The sequence below is a fragment of the Toxotes jaculatrix genome, chromosome 18, assembly GCF_017976425.1.
Source record: "Toxotes jaculatrix isolate fToxJac2 chromosome 18, fToxJac2.pri, whole genome shotgun sequence".
Lineage (NCBI taxonomy): Eukaryota > Metazoa > Chordata > Actinopteri > Toxotidae > Toxotes > Toxotes jaculatrix.
Genome location: NC_054411.1, coordinates 4186648 through 4204718, shown reverse-complemented (window position 1 = coordinate 4204718; position 18071 = coordinate 4186648). Strand labels below are relative to the sequence as shown.

The 18071-nt window shown below is 41.7% G+C and overlaps 1 protein-coding gene across 1 annotated transcript; it reads right to left on the bottom strand.

Moving 5' to 3' along the window:
• Positions 1-2288: 2288 nt before the first annotated feature.
• kcnj19a (potassium inwardly rectifying channel subfamily J member 19a) lies at positions 2289-16099 on the bottom strand. The gene is made up of 3 exons (XM_041062492.1): positions 15434-16099; positions 6370-6586; positions 2289-3044 (listed from the first exon to the last, which is right to left on the bottom strand). Exons 1-3 carry the CDS (start codon positions 16097-16099, stop codon positions 2380-2382), a joined length of 1548 nt encoding a protein of 515 aa, XP_040918426.1. The 3' UTR covers positions 2289-2379.
• Positions 16100-18071: the final 1972 nt, after the last annotated feature.

Below are 18071 nucleotides of genomic sequence, written 5' to 3'. Positions count from 1 at the left end.
CGGCAGAGTTGTCAGTGCCACCGTGGGAGGGTTTCTAGCATTGGTCTCAAAAAGTTGACTGTGGCTTTGACAGGTCGTCTATTGAGTGTCATTAGGCAAATAGTATTTTCTCAGTGAGTAAAGTAAGTAGCCATAAATGAGGGTTTGTGGCAGTTTGGCAGTTGAACCAGTCCAGTGGAAGAGCTTGGGTTTTGCCAACTTTAGTTTAAAAGTATAAAAATGTGCCTGTGTATTTTTTGATGTAGGGCCAATATCTCAGAGCAAATGAGGAGGAGGTTCTTGCTCTATGGTTGTTATACATATAGGAAACTTTTCAGGCCTTAAACTGACACTTGGTCTTTCAGTTGTTGGCTTTGTGTTTTATAATGTACAGATGTGAACGGATATTTGAAAATCACTCTGCATTTGTTGTTGACATTTTTGGAAAATTTAAATAAACGTCAAACCACTTTATCGACATTATAATGTCAATACTCAGGTCCTTTTCCCAGTTAGTTGTCTCTCTGTGCTTTTGTCTGTTGTATACAACAGAATTTTTAAAGCGTTCTCCAGTGTTGCAAGTCAGACTTTTTTTATTTCAGTGATTCAGATAGGTTTGGTTTTGCGCTCATTTATTGTTATTTCCCTGGCTGTAAAAAAAAAAATTGATCCAATCAGAGAATTGTAGGTGCCATTAAGAATGAAGACATCATCTGTCTCTGCCAGAGATAATCAAATGTTGATAGAAAAATTGCCCAGAATGGTGACAAAGACGAGTGAGATTGGTGGAAAATCCAATAATTCTGTGAACCTGACCCCTGGACTTTAGGGTAGATACGTTGAACAAATGGGTCAATCTTATCAAGTGTTTGTACTTTCTACTAAATCATCATATTCAGTTTCATTATTATTTGTCTGTGTTTCATCTGCGGTTCTCTATATGCTAATGAGACCATTTCTATTCATTGTTGTGTAATTTGGCAAATCATACACAGCATGAGAGCTGTGACACAAGCCATGTGTGTAGTGAGTAAGCATACAAACAAACACAATGCTCAGTATGCAGCTAAATTAGAAGAATAGAGTGTGCAGAGCAGTTTAGGCTCTGCGTAAACTGAGTGGGTGGTCGAAGCTGTTGGAATCGTAATGGGGGAAGGTCTCTACAAGTGTGCAGTTGAAGGAGGGAAAATCTCTCTCTTTCATTGATTTTCCTGTCTTTGTGCTGCTGCGGTGGTGAATTAAGGCTTAGGTGTTCTAGGCACTTGAGATACACTGACCCTGTGCTGCTGAAGAAGCTTTTTGTGGAGTTTTGTCCGTACAAGGTCCTTTGGTTGTGCCTGGATTTAGTTTAGGCCTGTGTCTTCTGTTTCCTGTTGCTCTAATCTCAGTCTTCTATTAAATTTTCGAGAAAACATTATAGTTCTTGACAGACATAGATTGTCCTATACCGTAAATCTTCGATCCCATTGACTGGTGATAGAAAAGCTGACCAGATATGACCATTAAATAAAATCTATACCTTAAATACCTAGATAAAAATACTGAGACTTCTCCTGAGCAAAGATTGTGGCCGTCTGCTCGGATATGCGTTTGAGAGGAGACCACATAATCCACAGTTTGGGTATGTTTGTTAGACACGATTCCTCAGTGACCACATTACTCCTGTATCTGGAACGATGGGTTGACTCTAATCACCCTCCATTCTCCAATAACCACCCTTCATATTCTCTTTCTCCGCAGCAGCGTAGCTCATTATCCTCCCTGTCGCTCTCTCTTATATGCACTGAGGAATTATGGAATTGTTCCTGCATTAAGTGTCGCTTGCCAAGGGGGACAAAATTAGAGTATTAACAACGGCCTATTAAAACTGCGTTTCATGGCACTGTTGGATTACTTATTGACATCTGGCAAAATTGTTGCACAAACAATCATAGTGAGTGAGTTTTTGGTGTGACAACAATAAAAACACAGAGAAGAGAAGGATCAAACATCATTTATTATCATCTTAATATAATTTATGTTTAGATAAAACTAAGATTGGCTATTAAGTGTAGTGGTGCATACATTAAACAATGGATTTAGTGTATACATGCACAACTCTTGCAGAATGATCAAGTTCGCATTAAGCATGAAATTTGTGTTTTCTTGTTTTGTGTGTAACAAAGCCTGCGTGAATGCCTCTGCTATGAAACACAAAAATCACAGTAATTCCAGTAAAGGTTGTGTCTCAAGAAAAAAACAAATCAATAAATTGTCAATAAACCATCTGTCTTTTTTCATATCAATGCCTCTCATGGTAAAGTACATCTCTGAAAACGTTTCCAATGTGAGTCTCCTCCAGTCCGTCTGTGGTCGGAGGTCAGTGGGAGTCCTGTGTTGTGGTCAGGGACGGTCTGGGTTTCAGCGGTCGGCATTCATCTTCCGAAGTTTTGGTGGCAGGTTGTCCTCTGGCCTCCCTCCAGCTGAGAGCAGAGGACTGTGCATAGGGCCCAGAGCAGGGGACAGCGTGGGTGGCAGGCTGTGCTGGTACAAGTCTCCAGTAGACTGGGTCATGGGTTCCAAACCCACCTTAAGGGACTTGAGTTGCAGCCGATTCTCCGCTTCGGGTCCCGGCGAGGAGCTGAGGCGCTGCAGCTTCAGGGGCAGGTCTCCTGTGCTGCAAGCCTTCTCAGAGTGCTGGGAGCTGAGCAGAAGCACCTTCCTCTGCAGGTCCTCCTTCCCCGATGAGCTCATCCTCTGCAGTTTACTAGGCAGTCGACCCCCAGTCCCTCCCTGACGGCCCCTTTCCTCTGAAGTGTTGATGCAATCCACGGAAAACACCCGGTCACGCCGGGCGCCGTGGCTCTCAGTCAGTGCGGGGGTGGGAGTGGATAGAGGCGAGGGCAGTGAATTCTTCTCTTCATACTCTTTGACGCTGTACGCTGGTGTCGGTACCTCAAATGTGCTGTGGAACTGTGAGTAGTCTACTCTGAAGAAACCCTCCTCCAGGGACATCACAGGCAGGAAGCGATGGCCCCATAAAACTTCGTCCTCTGTATATGATGTCCGTGCCTGGCATGTCATACCTACAAGACAGTGACAGGGCAGTACTTATAATAACTGCCATTAAATGGAGGTTTAGCTCCGACTAAACAATTATTGGTTGATAAGGAGGAACGGGAAAGGGCAGCATTCTTTCTCATTATGTCTTTTTCCACTAATTGCTTGTGGAAACACTGCTTTGTGCTACTTCCTGTGCAGTCTACCATCTAGTTCAATTTAGTCACATACTGGACATTTAAATGCTGTTTCAATAGTAAAAGCAGCTATTACTGATTTATGTCTTTCCATATTCTATCCACAAGCATGTCGCCTCTAATGTTCTGTAACTAGTAATAACCAAGAAGATGAAATGAGACAAAAGGACATCTTTACCCACAACTACAAAAAGTGAAGTCTCATAGTCTTTAGATATTATTTCCCAGAGTTCAAAGCAGTGCTGTTTCTGTTTCCATGAGATGGTGAGTGATTCGTGATTTGAATCTGCTGCACTTGCCTGCGAGCAATTGAGAGGGTCCCACACCTTTGATGTTCTAGCAGGTGACCTTAATGACCACTCTCAGCACAAGATAAGAGGGAAGGTGGTGAGAACCACGACAGACAGTGGCTCAAACTTTAAAGCACTCTGTGTGTTTGATAATCAGTCTGAGTCTGAGGAAGTAGAGGTGGATCAAGATTCTGCTGATGAGCCCCAGGCAGACTACCAGGACACATTCAGCACTTTTTAAGAAGACAGTGAACTTACATACCGACTTCCTTCACATCAAAGAAGTGACGGAGGACAACCTATCTGCGCCTTCCCAACAAATGTTTATATTTTCCAATTTCACCATAGTAACAGTGCTTGAGTAAAATAATTTAGTACTCTGGTCCTGTCTTTGCATGTCTTGATTGCAAATTCTACTGGCTTCTCCCCTCATCTCAAAGACAATTATCTATTTACGCTCAGATGTCCTGCTCTTTTGGCAGTTGTTTATTAGTGTAAGAATGACATATTGACAAGCAAAGATACTGGTGCCTGTGTGTCTGCTGTATACAGGATTAGAACAGTTTGCAAGCATCCTAAACACACTTTTTTTCCCATTTGACCTCAGTTCTTGTAAAATAATTTTCTTGACATTTGAATGCTCGCTCAAAGTCCTTCGCGATCAATAAGCTCTTAGTCCATATTTTTTCTAATCCACTGGCTCCGCTTCAACTTGAGCCTTTCTGTTAAACACTACACACTAAACGTTACAGTTTGCTGTAGAGTAGGAGTCTGATCCTGTCCCTCTGAGGAATGATATGTGCAGTGTTATGTCATAGCCTGATGCTATTCCAGGCTCACTACTCATGTTCATCCACAGAGAAACAGTCCTACATCTACACAAAGGTCATTTTATTCTTAATTAGCCCAGAGGCTTTAATCACGAGCGTGAGTCCGGGATAATTTTCCAACTGTATTCTCTTCTCCTACCAGGAGCTTGGCTGTATTTCTGCTGACTGTAGATGCGTGAGACAGCAGTAATACAAGTGCAGGGGAAGCTTGTGGGTTTGGAGCCTGACAGGCGTGCCACTTTTGTTTCATCATTCAGGCGTCATATGGGTATTCAAACAGCTGGTTAATGTTTAGTGCATCTTGCATAAAAATAAAAGCCCTCTAGCACATCTATGCAAACGCTTGGCAGACAGCGAGCAGGGTGTCCCTGAAGAAGGCTTTATGTAAAATTCCTGGCATTGTTTAGAGAGTGCATTATGATGCTTCAACTTTTCTGTGAGACTCTATTAAAATTAGACCTTTGTAGCAAGAATCTAAATTATAACACAAGCACATACATAGAGTTGTGTGTCATCTGCATATTACTGAAAGTATGAGTAATGTCAAATATCAAACCATGTTGACGACCCAGTTGTGTACACACGAGGGAACTAGGGAATCCTCTTTTCCACACGTTGTTCTGTTCTATTTTTTAAAGTCTTCACTGTTCTTGTGGTTCCGAGGAACCAAGACCCAACCTTGGACTCCAGATTGGGCAGGGTTCAGTCTAATTCGGTTCAGGCAGGGTCCTGTTTTACTGCCACATATCTGTTCTGTGCTTCACTATGGCTTATATCCAGGTGAATCTGAGGAAAGTTCCTATCAATTATGAACAGATATGTTTTAATCACAACAGGAGAAGGACGTGAGTTTTGATGCAAGAGCTGGAGTGTGACTGCATTTTGGATTAGGTCTTTGGGTCTTTGGGTTTTGGACTGTTAGAGGATAAATTTGTCCATTCTCTATAGGTGCTGATACCTGCTCTGGATGCTCTTGTTAAAAAACAGAATCAATATTGCCTCTAAGATGTGAACTAACACTGACAAGTATCAGAGCGACTGTCAGATCTGGTTCTCACATAATGGGAACGAGTTGGGGAGACGATCAACGTGCTGAACAGATGTGTCAGCATCGGCTACATTTGAGAGGATGACTCTTAATGAGTTGAAGTTAACGGGATGCGTGTTAGTGTGAGGATGATGGGATATCGTGGCCTATTGAAGGTGACACTGCCAGAGCTTCCCTCTTCTACCCCTCAGCTCTGAGTGCCACAGCACTGCGACACTAAACTTCTAGCTGCACCCTGCTTTAATGGTATTATCAACAGAGCACAGACTGTGTTGCCTGGCTGCCTCTACGCTTCCCTGCTGATCCCTCCCTCCTGCTCTAAGCCTATTCAGCTCTGTGGTTTCTTCTACAGCAGTGGCAAAGTGAGGGTTATGGTGGATGGATAGAAGCAGAGCTGAAAAGAAAAGAGGGAGATGGATTTATTTGTATTGGACTTTGGGGAAGAATCATTCTGTTAAATATGCAACAGAGAGAGCAGTGTTGTCGCTGAGAGTACTCCAGCACTGCTGCCTGTAGTTTACAGGGGAGGCTGTATAGCAGGTTCTCACAGGCTCAAAATTACCTCTGCTCTCAGCTGTCATCTGAAAAATGGAGTGGAACTTCTACTAAAGCCCAGAGTCATTCATCAAAGTGCACACGCATCTATGACCACGGGGTTTTATTATGCATAGAGCGGGCATAAACCGATTCTGCAGTAATAAAATATCCCTCATAATTCAATCAGGGTGTCATTCTCATGTGTTGTTCTCATTCTCACTTTTTTCCTGCGTTCTTCAAATATGCAAAACTGGGAAGATGGGGAAATGAGATCTCACAGTCTAGATTATGAGTATCTATTAGACAGGAATGTTATGTGGGTTGATATTAATATAGGAATTTACATTTAGATTGGGAGAGAGAAGAGGGAAGAAAAGAAACAGTGAGAATGGGATAGGAGTGGAAAAGATACAAAGAGCTGAAAGAAGTGGCGGGAAAAGGTTCCTCACCAGTGGTTTCCACGATGCCCTCGAGGATAACAACAATCTCAAACTGTTCGTTCATGAGAGAGCGCTGGGAGAGGTCGAAAAAGGGGCTCTTGGGATTTATTTCATGGCAGATGGTGAGAGGGGACACCAGGAAGAGCTGGTCTGCGCCCGTCCCAAAACCAACGTCCAACTCACACTGGTCCAGAGGCAGGAACTCGCCCTCAGGTGTCTGGCGAGACTGAAAGACAGTCGACAACAAGAGAGAGAGAGAAAAATGGACAGAGACGGAAAGAGAGAAAAGAAAATGAAATAAAGGTAGAAAGGAAGAAGAAAGAGACAAGGAGAGGATTAGACACATGCCGTTTGGCCTCCTTTTGTCTAATGAAATAGGACACGTACCTTCAGGCCAGTAATGGAAGTATTGAAATCTTTTACTTAAAGTGGCTATTACGGATGCTGGTGAACAGCTTTTTTTTTTGTTTGTCAAAAAAGTTGGAAACCACTTGTTACGTATATATAACATATTTGAGTAAATGTATCACCACTTCATCAGTCTAAAAATGTGCGATTCTAAATAAATGTGTATATGCCACCCTCCTGAAAAGGTGATGGGAGATGCTTTTTTTCCTCTCATTGGTGCAGTGTCTACAGGCTTGGCACTTCACATTGATTTGTAGAAGAGCTTGCAGGCGGACGTATGAGACAGCCATGTTTGGATAGGACTTGCCCACAGAGTGTTAACTGGTGCGGAAGCATTTAATTGCCCAGATGATGTTGGAGTACAGCACTAAGGTCCTGGATGTATTTTCTCCTTTCCTGTCTTACTGTCTAATCAATCTGTTCACCCTTCCTCTTCCCTCAGTCTGTTTTACCCTTTCCCACATATCCCCTTAAATTTGCAGCCAGTCTCTTACATCCTGCTGTCAGAAAATAGGCCTGCAGCTTTTCCACCAGCTTTAATACATTAATAATGTAAAATATCTCAATAAAAATGGCCAAAATAGCTAAAAATGGCTTATGTATTTAAGAGGTTTCAGGTTTTTTTCTGTGTCATTAAAGAGCAAAGGTTTGGACCTTCAAAGGTTAGGATTATCTTTGCAAATCATCACATTTAAGATAAGGAGGAGGGCAGAATTCCTTTGAGGTAAGACACTTCAGTTTGTGTTTTTAATATACACTATCTTTCTTTTCTCCTCAAAATAGCAAAAAAAAAAAAAGGAAAAATTCTCTACACTTTCTAAACTTTCTTTTTAAGTCAATTAACATTTAAAAACAACAGAAACCTCAGTGCAAAGTTGATTTTCTTTCACAGTGTTTAATAGGATATGCTAAATTTTTATACCCTTTTCTCTTTTTCTACATTCTTTTCACCTCCAACCAATAATTGGGATGCGTCAGCCACCAGCCGCCCCCACACATACACACACATATACAAACACACACACTATTCCTCCACCACACACAGCTTCATAATGATCTCCCACACAGATACGCACACAGTCCCACCCCCTTCTATATAACCCTTTCTTCCATTTCTCCATTTTCTGTTCTTGTTGTAAATTAAAATAAAAAACTGAAAAAATAATACTAAAATATTCAACACATTTTTCCTTTTTTAGCTTTTTTTTATTACTGAGTCAGTGTCATCTAGATGTGCTTGTTCCAGACCTAAATGTGGTAATACCTGTTTACAGCAATTGACTGTGTCTGTGTTAACTGTGCTGAGTCTCACTCCCTTGACTGTTATGTGTTTTAGGAGGGGAATCTTTTCTGTGGCTGATTTTTTTTTTTTTTTTTTTTGTTGAGCTTGGGACAGAAGACAAAGTTCTTTGTTTACAATTTAACAGTGTGTTCATGGCACACATACATTTCACCGCTGCAGCATTATTAAAAAAAACAAAAAACAAAAACTTAACACTATCTGGGTTAAAGCTGTCTGGGGTTGCTGCAGTGCAGAGACGTTAGCTTAAGACGTTAGCTTAAACCCTGATGGCAGCCAGGACTGGGTTCCACATAGTGGGGAAATACTATATGCAAGTTGTGAACAAAGTTTTTTTTTTTTTTTAATGTAACCTGTAACCCATGTTCACTCATGTAGTTGATCAGTGGTGTCTCCTACTTGGCCTCTGAAGAAACTAGGTTAGGTTACTAGTGTAGATAATCAGCTAGTTAGCACGGCATGCTAACGGTCACAGCCTGACAGACATGCAGTGCCCTATTTATGGTTGCTCAGTCATGATTGGACAATGTGTTCAGAGTATTGTTTTCATTGCAGAAAAAAAACAGAAATTTGAGCAGACAGTTATATATATAATATAAAGTATATATATATATATACTATAATAAGAACAACTTTGAGAACTGTTCGGACCTAACATCAGAGTGTACTTATGCTCCAGTTTCACAAAGTAATTCCAGTAGCATGCTTTTGGCATAATATTTACAAGAGATATTTAACAGCGGTGCTGGCTGTTTTATCAAATAGTTTGGGGGAATTGAGGATAACAGGAATGCAAATGATTCATTCAAAATAAACTGGGTTTCAGTGGGTTTACATCTTTGGTTCTGCTTTTTCTACCATACAGGCCGCTCCTGTACGGCAGCTACCAGTCGGAGCCCAGTTTCATCCTGACCTCCCGGTGACATTGCCCTATAGTTTATCCCTTCGAGATGCAAAAGATGAATGAAGTGTGCGTGAACAGACTTTTCGTTGCCAGAAAACTCTGGATTCTATTTCTATCTCCTGTGAATATCAATGAGATGCTCTTCTGGATTTATGTTGCAGAACGACTTTCGTGTCAGGGGGGCATTGTTCATTTGTCATGTGCTTACAGGCCGCTGAATACTGTTTGGCATCGTTCCTCAATGTGGGTTATCTCATGCTAGCTTAGGGAAATTCTACTTTTCACTTTCTGTCTTTGTCGCTTAAGATTAAAAAGATGGATGACTGTATACGAACGGTGACAGGCAAAGCTCCTTACACAGGCCCCGTTGGCACTCTCCTACGCTTCTCGCACAAAGATTCAGAGATAGCTGAGCTTGTCTACTGTCTTTTCTGTAAATCTGACATTCTGTTCCAAGAAATAAACAGATTTTTCTCTTGACGGATTCAGACAGGGTTGTTTTAGTCATTTTCTACGATGCCTTTGGGGAGATGGTAGAGCAGAATCACTGGATGAGCACGCGGACACGTTTTTGTTCAAAATTCTGCCCATCACATCTGAATACTCGCCATCCCAGTCAACATGTCAGCTGCTCATTATCATTAGAAAGGCAACGTGGTTTTGTTTCATGCTCACAAAAGGCACGTTTCCGTGGTGTGGATGATGTTCATGGATGAAGACAGGTGTTAAGTAAAATTGATTAGACCTAAAGTGGCCTGATCTTCCTACTCAGCTCCACTCCATGCTCTGCCAGGCCTTCATCAATCAGTGGCCTGAAAGCGGGGGGGTGGAGGAGCTTGTATGCAATCAGGTTGACTGACAAGCCGGCGCTGCTAAAGTCTAACATTTCACCCAATCTAGCCTTGACTGCAAGGGTGAGATGAATTGCTCAAATGAAAACGTGAGTGAAATGAATTGGTCAATCCAGCGTGGGGTAGACTGCGCAGTTTTCTCCTAGAGTCGTAAAGTGTGAAAATGGACACATGTACTTTTGTTTAACGATATCCACACTGAATCAGCTGAATCTGACCATGTTAGCTATTTAGTCCAAAATAGGACCCAGAAAGGCTCAACCTGATTACACATCCTTAAACCTCGGTTATGTCCTCTCGTTTGCTCCACATTCACCTGAATACAGCAACTTTTGCTCTGTTAGGCAGGTGTACAGCAATTCCTGTGCTGCTGGAATTCACTAATTTATCTTTTCTACAGATACTGGGCTGCCTTTTTTCTCAGAGCTCTTTGAAAATGGGAAAGTCAGAAGCTGTAAGATTTGGCTTGATTGTTAAATCTTGTGATCCGGAGGCATGTGAAATCACACTGATTAGGCCACTGTGGAGGCTCATGCTCCACCAAACTTAAAAAATTAGAGCGGTTGATACACGCAAACCGGGATAAAAATAGTACTGGACATTATTTGGTAATACTAAGTCTGGGAATGTGCTGATGGTCTGTTTTTGTTTTTCTTTTGTTCTTAGAAAGTGTTTTTAATTCTCGGTGAGACACGTAACGACGTTGGCAGGAGTCATAATGGCAGTATACATAGTGTCATAATGTTCTTGGCCGAAAATGTGTTTTGTTGTGACAGTGCTGCCTCTGATTTCTATTGCATGTGGAAAATACTCTAACAGGGCTCATACATTATTATTGTCAGGAGCCTGAAGATGTAGTGTTCATTCAAGAATAATAATGCTATATTTTAGCGCTTGCTAAGACATTACAAATGATGCACGCTCCACTTCACACATGCCTTCCTTTGAGTGCCTCAGAAACAAAACTTAGTAAAAGAAATACTGAGAAATATTGTCTGTGTATGTGTGTGTGTGTGTGTAGTTGTGCATTTTTGAGCATGTACACTCCTACAGCAAACCATTCTTTATACCTGTGTAGAGTCTGAATTATTCAAGAATGGGATACAAAGGAGAGAGAAGCATGAGCAGTTGAGAGTTTCTGGCTCTGGGACTTGCTAATCAATGACTGCTTCGTGGCCTTTCTCCAGCCCCCTAAAACCTGATAGTATAATTGCATCTCTATTCTTATTAGAAAAGAAATGGAAATCAATTCTACTTGTAGCTACTAGTATATGTAGCCCCATCCTGCAATCCTCTGAGAAGACCTACAGCCGTGGGAATTTCTCTCCCTTGTATATCTCTGAAATAGAAGAGACCACTCATACACTGAAAATAGTTCTAAATAGTTTTACTGTGAGCTTCTCTCCAGCTCTCTGGCCACTTCCCATCACTTTCAATCACTTCCATCACTCTCTCTCTCCCACCCTCGCAGTAATACCAGAGTCATATTTTCAGCTGAGATGTTCCACCAGGATGCCCTGTGAGGCTGTCATGGATGCCCTGCAAAGCTGCATTTCAACTGCTTATGGTGGGACTCAGGATGACAGCTCCCATTGGTCTGTCTCTCCCTTCTTTCTGCTGTCTGCTGTCATCCTGTAATCATGTGCGACAGTTCACCAGGGCTCTGTTACACTGACATACTGTCCAAACACTGCAGCGCCAACAAGTGGTTTCAAACGGGCTTTGTCATCTGAAGGAACGCTTTAGATTAAACTCTCATCTCCATGGATCATTGAACCTAATATTTGCATGTATCTGCTTCTTAAAAAATGGCACTGTTAACTCAGCTGTACAATAAATGCACTTTTTGTAAGTTCACATAATGATCCTGCAGCTTAGACTGTGTGAAATGAGAACTGTGGCTTCATCTGAGGACTCAGTTCTGCACTAAGAGTAGTTTTGTCACCACCTCTGATTCACACCAGCCATGTTACATGTACCAATTCGCACTGAGCATGTTGCTGCAGGTATCTAGGACCCATCAGACTGTCTTGATTGCTAGGCACTGTTTGCTGTAAGGTGCCATGATGGGATTTCTTTCACAGCCATTATCTGACAAAGATCATATTGATGACATTCTTCTTTGCTGCAGATATAGAGGACATTTGTTCTTTCTTTGTCACTACTGACTCCAGAGGCAAGCAGAAGGTGCCTCCTGCTCCTCCACTGGAAACCAACTGACCCCAGAACAGCCCAAGCTCAGACAGGCAAAAACACTTCTTTGGCATCAGTAGAGAGAAAGGAGGGACCTAAATTCTGGGCATGGGCAGACTGCCAGAGGCCCATTTCTAACCAAAGGTCAGTGGGTTTGGTTATTGCACTAGGAGGAAGGTTGGTACCTCTGCCGTGTACTGTACTGCACTAAGAGCAGTTTTGTGTTTGCAACATCCGCAACCACATGAATGGGACTGAGAATAAAATTACCAGTAGGCTTCTTCAAGTGATCGGTGGACGGTTGAGATTGAAGACTGAGTGCAACACTATGTCCACTGTGTCCACAGTGAAACATGAGGAAGCTGAGAAAGGTTCAGCTTTATGCAGATGCCCTTTAATGTGCCAGAGCTATAAACCGGAGACAACCAGTCACACTCGATTCAAGGCGTTTTCTACTTCAGCGCTCATACAGAAAAAGTTCTTCAAACAGAGCGGGGAAAAAGCTGATCATCACGGTCAATGGCCTCCTGAATCTTTATGATAACTTTAACAAGTTGAATGAGAAAAACTAGGCATGGAAAGAATTCACTCAGTAAATGAAGTACTTTCACCTCTATAACTTCAGGTTCATGAGAGGCAACTTTACTGTGACACATTCAGACCTTCTGTTCTCATATCTGCAAGGGCGAGTGCTTCATAAAGTCCCATTAAATAACTTAGACAGCAGTCACACAACTAGGGTTACAATACATGGCCATTACTAACAGTAGTGTATATAATATTCAGACCTAAAATGCAGCCAGCTTGGAGTTTAAATTATGAAAATCAACAAAAGTTTCAGAGAATACTCAAAATCAGATTCTCATAGTACGAGGTGGTGTCAGACAAACTGTATTGTTTTGATTCATGGAAAAGTTTTGAGTGCATCTGGTTAGATTTTTATGTGACAGTTCATTTACTCTGCTTTAGATACAGCTTCATGAACAAGTCATCACAAAAACTCTCTGACAGTGTCTCTATGCAAGTTCAGATGATTCCTCTGCCTGTAATGTGTATTTTACACAGATATTTATACACATAGTGCGTGTATATATATATAAGTATGTATAAGTAGACTGTGTGTATATGTCATTCAGTCACAACATTAAAACTGGTGACTGTTTTAATGTTTTGGCTGACTGGTGTATATGAGGCATGACTTGAAGAGGGCTGCAGTTCAACAGCACCACCAGCATTTCTACACAGGCATTGCATTGAAAACATTCAGTCTAATATACGACTGCTTCAGTTTTTTTATTTAAGGTTTTTTTTTAAATATTGTATGTGATGTGTTATATGTGAAGGTATGCTCAGTTTAAACAGTGCTATTGTTCATGCACGATGAGTCACTTATTTTCAGGGTTTTTTGTGTGTGTGTGTGTGTTCTGTGCTCTGGCAGAGCTGCTGCAAAAATTCTGTCTCGGTGAGAGAGTCTTTGAAGCGAAAGAATAAGGTTAGACCACAAAGCCCTGGAGCAAAAATAAAAAAAATACTAAGGAGCACACAGTGGATGCTGTTTTTATTGTATTTCACAGAGAGAGGGAGTGTAAAAATGATGAGGGGTTGGCAGAGAGGTGTTGGAATTTATACTGATTGTATTTCTTGCAGCCCTGAATGAAAGGTAAAAAGACTGTGGTTCTGCAGTATAAAAATTCCCCAAGCTTCACTTATTTTGCGATGCCACATCTGTTCTTGTCTCCTTTACAATGTGGCTTGTCTCCTTTATTTGAAAGAAACATAAATCCTGATTATTTCTGTAGATCTGAGTGCTATTGCTGTAAAAATAAAATAGTTCTGTCTTTCAGTTTTAACACACCTAAAATAGACTATTTTTAACTATGAGATCCAGCGCGTTGATACGCAAGCAGTTCAAAATATCATGGGTGTGTTACACAGATGGAGAGGGTCTTATTGAGATACTGAGAGCTCACTGCTCAGCTTTACAGGAGAGACTTGGGAAATCGGTGTAGACGTGTGATTGTACTTTATGCCTATTGGGCTGTTCACTTCCTCCATACTTGTAACTGTGGAATAGCTCGGTCCTCCCTGCCTCCCTCTCTGCCTGCATGCATCATTAAGCTGACCAATGCTGTGCTCGATGTGCCTGTGCAGAGGGGAACACAGACATAAACAAGCTCCAAGCACCTCTCTATGCTGTTTGTCTTCTTTATGGCCCATTTTGCACATTGAACATGGATGTGGCTGAAAGGAGCTCTATTATGATAATTAAAAGAGCAGCCAGTCGACCGTGCAACTGTTTGTGGTAATTTTCTGCGTTGTTGCTTGTTTTCAGAGTGTGAGGTTCATTAGCTATATTCCACAAAAATCTGCCGAGTTTTTCATTAGTGGATAACCGACGTGGCACAGTCAGTGAGGAGCTTTCAAACCAACCACATTATTATCAGTGGATATGCAGATTTTTTTGGTCCAGAGTTTTGTTGCAGCTGTATTCAAACACTGTGATGTTTTGTAACATGTTTTATATCTCAGGGAAGAGAAATAAAGTAACAAACCCTTAAAAAAAAAAGGGAGAAAAATAATGCTTTTCTTTATGGTTGTCGTAAATACTTTTTATGTCACCATGCTCTTTCCCTGGAGTGCTGTTTTACTGACTCCAGTGATCTGCGATAGTGTTTGAAGCTCCCTCCCACTACTGATTCACTGAGCCTAACTTTCCTCCTCAGGGGGCCATTACTTTGTCACGTCCGCTTACTGACACACACCTATCTGTCCAGGTGTCACCAGCTGAAAAGGAACTGTCGCTGGACACTGTGTTGACTATCCTCACTGCAGCGCTCCCCCACAAAGACCAACACTCCCATCACCCCCTTTGCTTTGTTATCTCTGTGGTTTGGGATGCACCTGGCTGCCACTCAGCCTCACCATCCTGCAGCTGAAGGATTATGGTAATTCTACCTTAAGCCTGTTGAGTTTAACAAGGCATATATTGTATGGCGGGACCTACTTAGTATTACCCTTTGAATAAAGAAGAGGGTTAATTTTAATCATTGATGTGCAATGTGCAGCTGTTTCTTTTCCACATGAACTCAAATGAGTGAGGAAGCCACTGTGCAAAAAAAAGAAAAAAAAGAAATGGCTGCTTTTTCACTTTCTCCAAGCTTATTTGCACAGGCCTACAGAGTGTAATACTTCAAAGAAAGTGCTCCACACCACTGAGATAAGATAGTCCTGGCCAGTGCAGCAGCAGGAACTCTGATAAGTTATAATAAGTTAATTTCACTGCATGTTTATTTTCGTGTAACATTTTTATTTTATTGCTTTATTGGTGAAGAAGATGTGATTAATCTACATCACTGGGTTTCAATTAGTTTTCAGAGTGTTATTGTCATCAGAGTGTCTCTGTCTTTGTGAGCTTACCTTTATGAGTTTGCACCTGATCTGAGCGGACACCATGTGACTGTTCCGCAGGTTTCCCACACGGAACATGAGGCACAGTTTGCCGTCTCGCTGAGAAATCACCGCGTCCTGACTGAACATGAGCGTCTCTGCGCGTTTCTTAGGTTGAGACATTTTTATGAACATGCAGCCGATGAGAAAAGCGTCCACTATGGAGCCCAGCAGCGACTGGAACAAGAAGAGGATGATGCCCTCAGGGCACTTCTCTGTAATGTACCGGTAGCCGTAGCCGATGGTGGCCTCGGTCTCGATGAAAAACAGAAAAGCTGAGGGGAAGTTGTAAACATTGGCCACGCAGGGGGTGTAGGACGAGTCGTGGCCGTGATTTAAATCTCCCCTGATATAAGCGATGATCCACCACATAGAAGCCATGACCAGCCAGGCAATGGTATAAGTAAGGATGAAGATAAGCAGGTTCCATCGCCACTTTAGGTCTACCAAAGTGGTGAAGAGGTCAGAGAGGTACCTGCTGGTCTCTCCGCCGAGGTTTCCGTGCTGCACGTTGCAGCGGCCGTTCTTGTCCACGAAGCGCTGGCGTTTCTTCTTCACCGGAGCAGAGAAAGTGGTAGCCCGATTTGTGTTAACCACCTGGTAGTCTTCACCAAATTTTCTACGAAGTGCCGCCATTTGAGCTCTCCCGAAGTAAAGGCAAACTTACTTGCTTTTTAATCCATGTTTCTTGTTTGTTTGAGCTCCCAAACACTGGTTACCTGCAGTGCGTAAAATGCGCCATGGCCACTTTAGCGCGCATAAAAATCCAAGGAATGAAGAACAAAACAAAACATGTGTATGTCACTACTTTTTTTTTTTTTTTTTTTTTAGCACAGCTGTTATCCTTTTATTTAAAAATATCCACCGGTCTTCCAATTATTTTACATGACATCAGAGGATCGCTGACTGTACTCTTCGCTCTGCTCGGTCTCCACTCACTCTGACCGGCGTGATTCCCACGAGCGGAGCGAAATACGAGGAGCTGTCTACCATTCACAGCTTCTGGTGGGCTGTAAAGGATGGAGAGGGAAGTGTAAGCGTGTGTGAGAGGAGGGAGGGATGTGAGGAGAGGGAGAGAAGGGGGCAGGGAGAAAGGAGGGGAGAGTTATACAAGACTGCGCTTGTGTGGAAAGAGAGAGAGAGTGGGGGAGGGAGAGATGGATGATGGGGGCAATTTGACTCTTCAGTGGAGTTCATTTGGTCAATTTAATCAGTGTGGGGCTTTATTGATATATTAATTAATGTGTTCATTAATGTATTCATTCATTTCTCAGAAGTGCTTACATTGCCTTTACATTGTCGCTGGTCCTCCCTGTATGATTAACAGCACCGAGAGTCACACACGTCCCAAGTGATAAGGTTGGAGGATCTTTGTGCTTTCAAGTTAGACTGTGCCATCTACTGGATGGACAAGCCATGTGCATATTTGGTCTAATACATGCTCTAATGGGGGCAGCATGAGGAACACTGACTAATTGAATTGCAGATGGGCCAAAGTAATTCTTTGTGCTTCTGTTAACCTGCGCCAAATTGAAAGCTTTATTAAACTGAGGTAATAATGTTCAGTAAATTAACAATAACAGAAGAGTGCTCATTAGAATTTTAAATATTTCTCCTGAAATCTCCTCATTTTCTGGACTTCTTCCTTTAAATAGATTAAATCTACTACTCACTGTCTTGAGGCTTTTGTCCATTTTAAGTCAGACATTAAATCTGTGCTTCTCCTCTTTCCTGTGAAGCCCTCTTATTGATTTAGACATCAGATGGCTACTACAGTGGAGGATTTCCTGGACCAGTATTCTCCCAAAGGACAGTCGTAAAAGGGACGGGTCGCCCTTGGATTTTTTTTTTTGCCCCTAATTTAATCAGAGAGAACACTGAGTCTGTGTTATGTATATGTTAAATCTAAGAATTTCTATTTTTAGTTAATGCATAATTATAGTTTCAGGCACACAGGTAGTATAAAGACACCCCTGACTGATCTCATGTTGCAGCTGACCTCATCTCAAGTGGTTTTTGTGCAGTCTTTCAGTTTGTGTTGAGACCCAGTGGAGAGGATCTGACATGAGAGAGTCTTGTGCTCTTAAAAAACAAGATCCAAAATCAGTTCGTTGCATCTTTTATTGATGAAGTGCTCCCGAGATACTCTTTCAAGGTATTTTGAGCACTTCATCAATAAATGATGTAATAAACTGATTTTGGATTTTAATTTTCAAGAGTAGGCCACTGTGTATTTTTTTTCAGTTTGGAGGAGGCAGTGCACCAAATTAAGTTTGGTTTTGGAGTTTTCTGTTTGTGGTGCTTTTGAATTGTACTGGAATATACAAAGAGAGGTTTCTGTTATTTAGCCTACCCTCACTAATATAAACAGATATTGTCCATCAAACAACTGGGAACTCTTAGTTAATTGAAGTAAAAACACATTCTCACACTATCTTCAGGTCATAAATGAAAGAGGAGGTACAGAGAGAAAGCAGCTCTGGACACAGATAATGAGAAAGAAGAGCAATTGTCAGCAGATAATAGGTTTTTCCAGATCATTTTGAAGTATTTCAAACAATAAATGCACCTTCATCTAGTCGATTAATTCTCTGCTGTGTTATTTAAG